Source organism: Chaetodon trifascialis, chromosome 11, assembly GCF_039877785.1.
Source record: "Chaetodon trifascialis isolate fChaTrf1 chromosome 11, fChaTrf1.hap1, whole genome shotgun sequence".
In the NCBI taxonomy this organism is placed as follows: Eukaryota; Metazoa; Chordata; class Actinopteri; order Chaetodontiformes; family Chaetodontidae; genus Chaetodon; species Chaetodon trifascialis.
The window spans coordinates 20,757,548-20,770,129 of record NC_092066.1 but is presented as its reverse complement, the minus strand read 5'-3'; the positions used below and the strand labels follow the sequence as shown (position 1 = coordinate 20,770,129).

General features: G+C 43.0%; 1 protein-coding gene across 1 annotated transcript; it reads left to right on the top strand.

Annotated features, from left to right (window-relative positions):
* Positions 1-329: 329 nt before the first annotated feature.
* On the top strand, positions 330-2,934 carry klf17 (Kruppel like factor 17). The gene is made up of 3 exons (XM_070974474.1): positions 330-536; positions 648-1,731; positions 1,843-2,934. The coding sequence occupies exons 1-3, from the start codon at positions 456-458 to the stop codon at positions 2,016-2,018; spliced, it is 1,341 nt and encodes a 446-aa protein (XP_070830575.1). The 5' UTR covers positions 330-455; the 3' UTR covers positions 2,019-2,934.
* Positions 2,935-12,582: the final 9,648 nt, after the last annotated feature.

The window sequence follows — 12,582 nt, the reverse complement described above, 5'->3', positions numbered from 1 at the left end:
ATTTTATGCATAACTCTCTGATAAAGCTGGGGAAGTAGAAAGTTTAGTTTCATCTGCGATTTGGAAGAATCTGGCTCTCACTGTCAGCTGCGATCGGCTCCAGCCCCCCGAGACCCCCCAGTGATCGGCTATAGATGATGCATGAATGGAAACTATGCACTTCAGTGAGTTACCTGCCTGACGCACCTGTACGCCAATTTTTGTTTGTTTGCGCCAGTGGCTGTCGTGGGGGAGGTGTGCATGTGTTTGTGTGTGTTGGGGGAGTATAAGCCACACCTCTTTGTATTGGTGGGATAAAAGGAGCTAAAAGAGGCTCAGTCAGCACTGTTGACAGCCGCATTCGCATTCCGAGTCCTGAGACGCACCTCAGTTGCCAGGCGCTCTATGGACAGAGGAGACAGACTCTATTCGCGTTTATAGTTTTAAACTCTTGTTTCTTCGTCTATCCGGTCAGCATGGCTGTGGCTGAAGCAGTGATGCCTGCCGTGACATCGTTTCCAAGTGTCCAAGGGATGGAAGGAAAACAGTTCGACAATGTAAGTGGATGATTTCAAGTTTGGGATGTGTATGATTTTTGCATATGTACGTCTAACTGTTGGCTCACTTTGTCTTCTTCTGACATTGTTCACATTTGCTCTCCCGTGCAGCTGCGCAAGGTGGACGAGTGTGGACGGAGCAGCGCAGACAACCCGCTCATCGAAGTGGAGTTCAGCATCGTGCAGTCGCCTGCTTTAACTCCTAAGGACGACGACGAGCTGGGGAATTTTTTGGACCTCGAGTTCATCCTGTCGAACACTATCGGCTCCGACGTTGGAAGCACCAACAGCACAGGGGACATTTCTCCGCAGCAGATCGCATACTCCCTGCCCGAGTCTCCGGAGAGCTGCAGCGGCAGTTCGGTGCCGGACAGCAGCGACCACAATCCCTCCCACCTGGCCGCACAGAGCTACCACGGCACCGTTAGCTTCACAGGCCCAGTCCGCAGTCTCATGGCGGAGCTTCTCACTCCAGAGATGAATTACCCCGGGAACAGTTCAACGGATAGCACAGGCAAGGCGAGAGACGGGCGGGAGTACACCGAACTGCAAGCGTTGCCTCCCGCTCACCACCAAGTGGCTACGTCTCCTCCACCGCTTGGATACAAAATTAAAGCCGAGCCTGTGGGTCAGCCTTGTATGATGGCTGCTGGTGGTGGGGACTTTATGGGACAGATGTATGAGAGACAGCCGATGCGCTCCGTGCACCCAGCAACTTTTACGCACCATCAGGCTGCAGTTGCAGGTGCGTTGCCAGGTTTCGGTGCGCACTCCATGCAGCATCCTGCACCCCAGGGACGCACAGACTGTCATTTGACGCAGATAAACTCCATGAGTTCCCATCATCCGAATCAACACCATCTCCAGAACCAGTACATGAACGCGCCCTACCAGCCGCAGTACGCACAGCCGAGTTTGTCCCATTTTCAAGGGCAGTACAGCATGCACAGAGAGCCCGTCCGCGTTCATCAGCAGCACCATCCGGCTGCTATGCAGGGGCTCATGCTCACCCCTCCATCGTCGCCATCGTTGCTGGAGTTTTACGCGCACGATGACGTGGGGAGCATGAAACAGAAGCGAGGCCGCAGGTCATGGGCCAGAAAACGCGCCGCGACGCACAGCTGTGAGTTCCCTGGCTGTGGGAAAACCTACACCAAGAGCTCCCACCTCAAAGCCCATTTGAGAACACACACAGGTGAGCACAGAAGCCCAATTCTTTTTAATTCAGTTTTAATTCTCATTTCATAATTTTGTGCCGTTCACGTATAAAGCTTGTCATCTAAAGAAAGTTCCTTCTGCCTCTCAGGTGAAAAGCCGTACCACTGTAACTGGGAAGGCTGCGGGTGGAAGTTCGCCAGGTCAGATGAGCTGACCCGTCACTTCAGAAAGCACACCGGACACCGACCTTTTCAGTGCCACCTGTGCGAGCGTGCATTTTCCCGTTCAGATCACCTAGCGCTCCACATGAAGAGGCACATGTAGGCCAGATTGTATTTATGGACACTTGTGAATCCAAATCCATCATGAGATCATGCCTGGAGCATCCCAGAATATGCACGAGATGATCCCTCACTATTGGAGATGCATCCCTGCAAAGACATAAGTATGTTTGTGGTGCCTTGATAGAGCATTTAAAGCAACCTTGCCATCATTCATGGCATTTGATCCCCTGAGGTATCACAAATCTATTCCCATAGGAACTTGTGTTTTTCAAAAGTGCCTTTTCATCAGGAAAAAAGGTAACTGCTGGTGGTTTCTGTACATATCTGTGGATATATGAATAACTTTGGCTAAATTATAGTAGCTTGTATTTAAGACATTTCTTCACTCTGTCTTTGAAATAAGTTATTGAGTGTTAGCGAGTGCCTTAACAAGACTTTGCATTTGCTTCCCAAAGGGGAAAACACACTGTGGGCAGGACCCCAGATTATGTATATATGTAAATTGTACTTTTGTAATGTTTACACCTTATATCTTTGATACTACTCAAATCAGGTCAGGGTTTTTATTGACAATTTTTCATTGGATTTTCTCATGGTTGTTGTTGGTCTACACAACAGATATTATAGCTTAGTTAAGCATTCAGGCTTTTTCTTTGTTCTGTGAAGGTTTGCTTGAGCAATGTTAACAAATTCAGGTACCAAAATGGATTTTCAGACCCATTTTCAGGATCAAAAACATCAAGTGTCACTTCACATCAGTCAAATGTTATTTACAGCTCAGTGTTTTCTAGGGATACAACACACAATGTGTTTGTTCTTAAGGATGAAGAAATCCCCTGCAACCAATGGTTGAACTGCTGTACTTGAACCAGAATTGCCACTCAGATGTATCATTTTTTTTAAGAATGCAATTGTTTTTATGTGCTTAAGGGCTCAGAAAATAAAAGTACTTTTACAAATACACTATGTCATTGAGTTTATGCAGCTCTGATGGTATTATTTTATTATCATTATTTTGATTTGTTTTTGTTCATTCTCGACGATGCTCAAGGCTTAATTTTCCAACCTAAGTGTGATGGAAGTGTAATTGTCAGCTTGAACACATTTGTGCCACAGACAGGGACGCTAACATCAGTGCTCATCCATCTAACTTTAGCTTTTGCATCCCGATTCCAAGTTGAAGACCATGATTGCTACTTATAAGTATGGCAAACTACTGATGTTCATTATGTAAAGCTTGTGTTTAATGTTTTAATGACCTGCTCCTCCGCCTCTCTGCAAGTACATCAAGAGGATACAGAGCTGCAGCAGATACACCAATGCACAACATCTTTTGCTCAGTCCTGGAACTTGCTAAAAGCCTTCTAAGTGTTTTAAATTAGCATCCACTAAAAACACTACAATACTTACATCAGATAGCTATACTGTGTCTGCCACTAAACAATAAAATAAATACATTGAAATCCTAAATGCCACACATTCAACATTTCTAAGAGAATGCAGTGATTATCAGTCTAAGGTGAGAAGATATATCTTTGCTCCAGATGTAGGTGTAGCTCAAGGGTCTAAGGTGATGTGACATAAAATGACCAATAATATTCACTGCCATAAAGACAATAAGGGTCAGTATTAGGGATGTTATGACACATGTTTAGTTGCTGCTCAAACTGGATCATTGCTTACGAAAGACTGCCCTCTAGTGTTCATTCATTTAGTAACATCAGGCTCAGGCTTTTTACTCCCTTGCATGTTCCATGATGCGCTTTTAAGGTGTATGTGGTGTTGTAAATGCAGCGGCTGACACAGCAATAGACTGAAAGCTGTTTCATTAATAAATGATCAAAATTAGTTGTTATATTCTGGTCTTGGTATGCAGTAGAGACCACCCAATCTCTCTGCACCCAAGAATTGCAGGCTTGCGCTGAAACTCTGCTGACCAAGGACATTTTATGTATAAAGGATTCAGAGCGAGCAGCACCAAAATAAAAAAAAGAGAGTAACATAAGAAATAATGAGAAAAAGTGTATCATTTACAAATATTTACACACAAGTTTCTGCTTCAAGCTATCTGATACCAAAACTACACAAACACAGCCTGAAGCTCTCAACGGCACAACAAGCAAGATAGAAACATGACTCCACAAATTAAAGCTCTGCATCTCTCCGTGGAAACTGGGTTGAAAGTGAAGGCTGTTTGCGAGCTGCCATCTGGACCTTCCATACTGTATATATCCGTTTGCCAGAGCTATTATACATGGGCAATCATACCTAGGATTACGCCTCTGCAGGTAACGCCAACTGCAGCAGCACGCGAGTCTAGACAGAAGTAATCAGATTATAACAGCTGCAAAATAAGACAAAGTTATAACAGAACTAATTATTTTTTCTTTTTTCCTTGTTTTGCTTTCCTTTTTTTTTCCTCGTTCATGGCAAAATATACAAATGTTTTAAGAGTACTGGACATATGAATAGCATCATATGTAAAATGTTACATTTTAAACTAAATGAATCAAATTGATATGATAAGATGGTGTGTTAGAAGCTGAAACAGCCATTATAAACTGCTGTCATTTGAGTTTGCTCATTCTGACGCTCTTTCCAAAAGCAATGAAGCGCAGTCAACGCCGTCCTGCCTGCTTCATGCAGAAAACCAAAGGGTGGAGCTCTGTGCCTGTTTCTTTGTCATGTCTTAGTTTCACCACTAGATGTCCTCGTTGTCTTAGTTTAGCCTTCAGTGTCTGTTAATGATCTCCTCTGGCACCTCTTGGTGTTGTCTTTCATTGTCTAATAATAAAACCAAGCTGTGTTCTGTAGCCCAGTGTGAAGTCACGGCAGAGAACAGCAAATCTACGTGCCAGGCCTCTGCAAATAAGATGGATTTTCTAACAACAATCTTGAATAAAATGTGGTCAGATTGGTCTGACGTGGGGATTTTTGCTGCTATTATCAGAAGTCTTACCCACAGTCACCACCGTCTGAACTATAAACATCGGAAAAAGAGTTACAGGTAAATCAACCAACATTTCACAAATGGAGCAATCAATCAATCGAAGCAGTGTAATAACAAAAAACTACACTGACAATTTCAGACTAATAGAAGTCGCTAGGAGTAAAACAGCCACATAAAATGACAAACTGCTGCTTTTCTGTGTGTTGAATTTCTTTTCCGATCACCTTTATAACAACACACGTTTGCTTTTACTCTGTAAAGTCTGCATAACCTTAAACAAACAGCAAAGTGATGTAAGCCTTTTTCACTGCAGACGCTGACCAATAGCAGCAAGAGCACAGGTGTTACTAATCACATTAACGATGGCTGTGTTCCATTCAGGTGTCCCGGTAAGCCATGACAGTGAGCCAGCAGCTGAAGCGCTTAAATGGAATTCAGCCGTCATCCACGTCATTATTTACACCTGTGCTTTTCTCCCCTCGACGCCTCCAAATGTCTCCTGTGAAGAGGGACTGTAATGAGCCTGCTGCTTGTTGAAAAGCAGTGAAACTGATCACTCAGCAGTCAGGTTGTGTGTAATGTATAAATCAAAAGACATGCTTTGGAATCATGTGTGTCAGGAGCTTGTATGGTTGCAACCCATCAGTCACACGTCACGCAGGTGCCGCTGTTAGCCACACAGAGACAGTATAACACTAGACTGCACCTGAGAGCTGGGTTTCATTTACAGTTGGAGTGTCATAGATTAGCACTAAACTGTATCTTGTCGAGCAGGAGAAGAAACACTCAGAGGAAATCAAACTCCACAAGAGACAAGAAAAAAGTTCAAGTTTTAAGTAAACCCACTGAATATAACAATAAAGTAGAAGATTGCCTGTTTGAATGCATAACAGACTGTAATTAAACTGACAGTCTTGGGACCATCAGGTGTGATTTCCTTTGAGTCCAAAAGTATAAAATGGCAAGAAAAAGGAAAAGGACAAAGGAAGTAACAATAGTAATGAGTCAGCGTCTTCACATATGATCAGTCATAGCTGTGCTCTGCTCTGACATGCCAGAATGTCCTCTATGAAATAAAACAAACACAAATCCACATATTATATGTCAAAATGTCAAAAGTTTCTTTCCCCTGTTTGGGCTGAAAGAAGATCTTTCTGACCCTAATCTTAGCATTATGTCATTTTAACCAAAAGGATGATGGATGTATCATCTTGACTGTGGTTCTGTAGTTTGGTCAACTGTGACCAGAAAAAGATTTGCAGGCTTCCACTTGTGCAGAACAAAGCAGCACGTCAAGCTCCTCACTGTTCATCCAGGGAGAGAGGAGACGGCTTACACAGCGCTGTGTCCTGGCTAAAAGCTGGAGACAGCGAGTTTTACATAGTTTTCTTTTGTTACATTTGCATTATGGCCAAACCTAAAAGCTTACATGAAGATTATACCAGCGGACAGGTAACACGGTCACGTGGCCATTCCCGCACCTATGCAGATAACGACTTTGTACATAGCTACCAATTCACCGCCTTGTTCCCTAAAAAGTCAACTTGCAAAGCGTCTTTAAAAAACCAACTAAAAATGTATTCTTTCTAGATAAGTAAAAGAATAGTTGATTAGTGTTCATGTATGTTGATGTTGAGAATAGCAGCTACCCTTGCAGCAACTAACGAGGATCCATCTATCCATCCATTATCTATACCGCCTATCCCTTTCGGGGTTGCGGGGCTGGAGCCTATCCCAGCTGTCGGCGGGCGAGAGGCGGGGTACACCCTGAACTGGTCACCAGTCGATTGCAGGGCAACACACAAGACAAACAAACATTCACACTCACACCCAAGGGCAATTTTAGAGTCACCAGTTAACCTAATAAGCATGTTTTTGGTCTGTGGGAGGAAGCCGGAGAGAGCCCACGCATGCACGGGAAGAACATGCAAACTTCACACAGAAAGGCCCCGTCCAGGGATCAAACCGGCAACCTTCTTGCTGTGAGGCACACGCACTACCTGCTGCGCCACCGTGCTGCCCCAACGCGGATCCAGTTAAACAAATAAGTTCTGAACCTATGCGGAAGACTTACAGGAGTTGTAGTTTGCTGAAGGAACTAAAAGGTAGCGGAGCCAAAGCTAATCCTGAAGTGGTCTAAATTAGGCCCCAAATTTAAATCCATTTTTCATGCAGTGAAATAAATGAAAACAAATGACTTTTAATTGGGGTTTTGAAAAATCAAACTGGCTGGCACACGTTCGCCTCATCTGTTGCTGGAAAAATTGACAGTCTTTGGAGACTCGCCAAATTAAATTTCAAACTGAGTGTACTGGAGCCTTCAGTCCTTATCTATTATTCTGTACACAAGGATTAGACTTATCTTCTAAGCAACGTGCAGAGAATAGTAATTAGCAAAAGCACTTATTTATCTGTTTTGGTTTTAAATATCGGTCATATAAAAGAACAATGCAATTGCTCCTAAAAGTGGATTTTCACTGCTGCGTGAAGAAGTAGATGCAGCACTAGTGAGAAGAAGTAAACTGCTGTTACTAAATAAAATATAAAGCAGTGGCAGAATAAGTGATGACACACACTTGTGATCAGACAGTCTGACCACAAGACTGGACTTCTGCTGAGACATCCACTCACACGACAGTGTCATCACTTATTGGGTGACTGCCAGCAAGTTCTGTCCTCCACTCATTGTTCCATCACATTCCTCCAACTGCATCCTCAATGCTGAACCACACCGATCGCCTTTGTGTTGTCAGCAATGTGCTTTCAGAGATAGACGGGGGTTTTCGGTAGTGCTTCATCCGTTTGTACGGATGAAAAGTGACAAACAGTTTTGTAAAGAATGAAAAAGAGGGTTTGAGTGAGAAGATCAAACCTGCCTCCTCAGCTCCACACAGCTGCCCAGTCACACTGTGATATGACAAAGGATATCTTCATTTTAGGCCTTTTTAGGCTGATTATTTTACATGGACCATCAATGAACCCACAAAGATACCGCTCTCTGCCTTGGGACAATCTTCAGAGAAAGCAAAGGGTTTCTACACTGAACGTCCTCTTTCAGCTCTTTCCCTTTTCAGCCAGTAAGTTAAAGAATCTATACCACTGACAATCAATGCTTGTACTATAGTCTGAATGAACACTGAACACTAGTATAGCAGCTGTAAAGTTTGTGTTTGACCAGTGAGAAAAACTTAGCACTGTTAACTCCACCCTGATAGTTCCCTAACCATCACAAAGTACTAGCCCAAAAGCACAAACCTTGCTGGGATCAGGAATTGTGGCTGAGGAGCTCAATTTAGACTCTGGTTCCTCCCATCAAAATGCAGGTTCCTGAAAATGCTACTTATGTGCAACAGGACTTTAAATCTTTACATGTGAATGTGGTCGCCCCTCTGTATGTTTATTGTATTATTACCCTCCCTTTCCCCAATGCATGCTGGGATAAGCTCCAGCTCTCTGTGACCCTGAACAGGATTTGCAGTGAAGAGGAAGCTTGGATTGAGGGGAAGAATGCAAACAGCAAATCCTGTTGCCCCTGACTAAGTATGTCTTGATATTGTATGAGCTGGATGACTGACAATCTCATAGTTACAGTTATTGTTGAACACATAGTGACTGTGGCTTTATGGCAAGGGCTCAACACTGAATTATTATTATTGATGGACTGAGTAATAAACAGTGAAATATTAAAAGAAGAAGAAGATTCGTATGTGTGAGTCAGCCTAAGAAAAACCACGTCATGAACATTTTATTCATTAACTCATTGATGAGCCATTCTGTAACATCACTCTGTTTCTAGTCCACTTTTAGTGGGAATGGGACGTGTGTGCATATGTGTGTTGTCAAGGAGGCGAAGCTGTGAGTGCCTCTCTAGCCTTGTTTACCTAACCCAAGGCATTCTGGGTTTTGTCAACTGTCACAAGGTCAGAAGTCAAACTCCACTCTCAGTGTTTGTGGGCAGAAACTGGCCAATAATCAAAAAGTCTTAATAAAACTATAGTGGACTGAAAGTGACGGCATGGCCCTAATTATAACATCAGCGGACTGAAGAAAAACAAGGTCAAATATATGGATCACACGTAAAAATCAGACGTGTTGAGAGGGCTTTCTTTCAGACACTCAACTATTATCTTCTTCAGGTCAGAGGAAGGCCCTGGGAATGACTCGTAGACGTTATCACAGCCGATAGAAGAGGTGACCTTAAGAACCAGATCCTTTGTGACATACTTGTGAAACATAGTCCGGTGATAATGATCAAACATGGCTAGAACACAGGGCTGGTGTTCTAGTTGTCAGCAGGAAAAACCTCAAATTCAGGGTGTGGGTGATTAGGAGAAGAGACTGGTCAAGACAGACTGGTTTTGTAGATTATCTAAATTATTGGATTGATTCATCTTGGATAAACCTGTTCTCTGTTGTCAGGAGGAGCTCAAACGTCTTTGTATTTATGGGCACGCTCAGCGACGCTACAATGCTGGAATGACACCACTTGGCACTTAAAATGGAGGGGATTGTCAAAATTACAGAGGAGCTCAGATTTCAACAAACTGTAGAGCTTCTGCCAGCATTAAAATCGCTCCAACAATATTGAGTTTTGGAGTCTGACGTCTGTAAGACTGAATGTCTTGTAAATCCATCAGTCACTCACCAGTATGTCATTCCAAAAAGTAACTTACAATAGATGTTAGTTCAACAGTAAAAAAAAAAAAAAAAAAAAGACTTGGATGAAAAACATTAGACTAAAAATATCTTATAGAGTTTATCTGTAAAATAAACCACCATTTTTTACTAGTTTTCTAGAAGAAAGCTCTAACAACAGCATGTTGAGTTTAATGGCTATATATCTTAAAGGTGTACTAATCAATATTTTATTCTAACAATGGATGAAATTACTATATGTGACTATGATCTCACAGATCACTATCACTATCACTAACTGCACTTCCCCCTCAGCTCTACAGAGCATTTTAGCATCTTTCGGCCTCCAGGTCAAGGTCGTTTCATAACTTTTTATTATTGGAAAAGCATGACAACAAACGTTATCTTTATGATCTCTCACTAAATCTCACCTAAGTTATTTTTTTTGTTTGAATCTAATCAAACCTGTCACATCACATCATTTTTCAAGCGGGTGTCTTGCAATGGTTTGGAAAGTACAGACAAATGTTTTCATCCCGCAGATAAAAAAAAAGAAAAGCTTCCACGTGTTGTTCTAAAGGTGGCTTGCCTGCAAAGAAGAGGAAGAGGAAGTGAACATTGGACTTACATTTGCATCACTAAAGATGGCCAGAAACACAACTCCAAATGAATAACAATGTCGCACTCTTTCTGCTCTATGTGTAAAGAGCAACTGTTTGCTAAAACGTTCTCTAACTTCTCATGATAATAATATGTAAGTGCTGTGTTTACAGCTTGGCTTGATGCCCCAAAGTGAAAAAAAAAATCTCAATGTATGCAGCTTTAAATTGCTAAATAATTTCACAGACTGATTTCAGTATGTACTGTACATGAGAGCTGTCAGCGTTCCTGCTGTAAAATCAGCTAATGATCTACACATAGACATATCCTGTTATTCTTTGTAATTGTGCCGTAAATACTGTTAAAGGTGACAGCGTTAACGACAGCGCCTGACAGCTGATTTAGTTTTGTCACCGTCTCTTTCAGACAGAAAGAATCTGTAGTTGACCTGAGTTTCTCAGACACTTCCATGAGGTAGACAGCTAATGCAGGCATAACAGAGGAACAATGTGAGCCACTGCCAGTACAAACAGTAATGAACTGCTCGTTGACTACTTCAATTTGGCGGGCAAAGACATTGTCAAAAGGCGGCGTGTTCCAGGACTCTGCTGTCATGTGCGACTGTCAAAAACTGAGGTGCACACATTATGTCATCCAACCGGTCTGATCTTTTTAAGGCGGCAAATCAGACACACAGACTGCAACACCCAGCTCATCTCACGCCAGGTCCGACTGTAGAGATGCTTTGTGTGCTTTGACTGCAGTGGTTGACTGTATTCCTGATGAAATATTGCTTCAAAGTGCTTAGTTGTTGCAAAATTGAATGTTCATTTTCCTCTGATCTCCGTTCACTTTGGGTGATGCTCAGGCTTTGGCTCTGACGTGGCTCGTTTTTGTTACGCAATAGCATTTTTTATCAGTCAGTTACACATATTTGAAGGTGGTCTCATTCCCACAGCCCCTTGGCATCTCATGCAGACACGCAGGGCACCCTTTAGAGTGTGCATTAGACGCTCCAGGCTTTGACTCTGGAAAGTTATGAATGCACTGATGTTAATTCTGATGTGGCCTTACCTCAAAATTCTAAATTTTACGCAGCGGTGGATTTGTGCTCTGGATTCTTTTTTCATAGTCAGCGTTATTTCTGACTCAGCTGCAATACAGGCTGCAGACGGCACCTGTCTGACCTTGCTGACCTTAAGGGAACATGTTACTTTTGAGAAAGACAGACTCTATTCTCCTCTTGAAATGGTTGACTGACAGAGGTCCCGTCGCTTCCCGAGCTGTCAGCCTGGGGTCACCTGCTTGGGACACATTTTGGAAAATTCCCCTGAAAATCCTCCTGCACACATTAACGTAGAGGTGCACTCCAGAGGCCTGATTACTGCAGGTATTGGATTCAATGGACTCTGCCCTTCTTGCTGCCACTCTGGACTCTGCACCTGAACCCCTTCAATGAACAGAAAACATGACATCTGCAACCAGAGATTTAAGGGCTGCTCTCAGACCAGTGCCAGCTTTGGGCTTGCCAGATCTGCCTTTTCATCTGTAAGTGCAAGAGACAAACAGCTTCATCTTGAGCATCTTAGTTTAGAAACATGCTTCTCATTTCCGCCTGGTGGCTTTCTATTCTTCTAAGCTTGTAACACAGGGGATGGCAGTCTGCTGGCGAGCTGTTACATTACATACATAATGTAATTGAGAATATGGTGGGACCACAGATTTTGGTTTTGGGATATCATCTAGCAAACCTATGCAACGCTTTGCTCACACACACACACACACACACACACACACACACACACACACACACACACACACACACACATATATAATATATGGGCTGCACGGTGGAACAGCAGGTAGTGCACGTGCCTCCCAGCAAGAAGGTCGCAGGTTCGATTCCCGGGTCGGGCCTTTCTGTGTGAAGTTTGCATGTTCTTCCCATGCATGCGTGGGTTCTCTCCGGGCACTCCGGCTTCCTCCCACAGAGGCCCCCCGTGACCCCGAAAGGGGTCGGGATGGATGGGATGGGGAATGGTTATATATATATATATATATATATATCCAATGCAAGTCATTTTCCTTGTCTTTTCAACTGTATATTGTAAAAAGTGCTGCAAATACAGGTGATGCTGGTTCTGTTAGTAATTGATAAATATCCTCGAGGTAAAGCATTTGCATACAGTGCTACTAAACAAGTCTCTCCTCTATGTATTAGCCTAAGTTGCACATAGTCTGAATTGCTGTTCCCCTCCTCAAGACAATCTTATGCTAAATGTGCAATACAGACACAGTTGACCAATGTGGTTAACTAGAACTCATGTCTATGTTTTTCCTCTGCTTGATGATTTACATAACTTCTGACTTCTCTTGCAAACTGTTATCTTCCTTATCTGTGAAAACACCACCTGCTCTG

Coding starts and splice junctions, on each gene's coding strand:
- klf17 (XM_070974474.1), top strand. CDS start 456: ATGGCTGTGGCTGAAGCAGTGATGCCTGCCGTGACATCGTTTCCAAGT. Junction 537..647: donor AAGGAAAACAGTTCGACAAT/GTAAGTGGATGA, acceptor TCTCCCGTGCAG/CTGCGCAAGGTGGACGAGTG. Junction 1,732..1,842: donor CCATTTGAGAACACACACAG/GTGAGCACAGAA, acceptor TCTGCCTCTCAG/GTGAAAAGCCGTACCACTGT.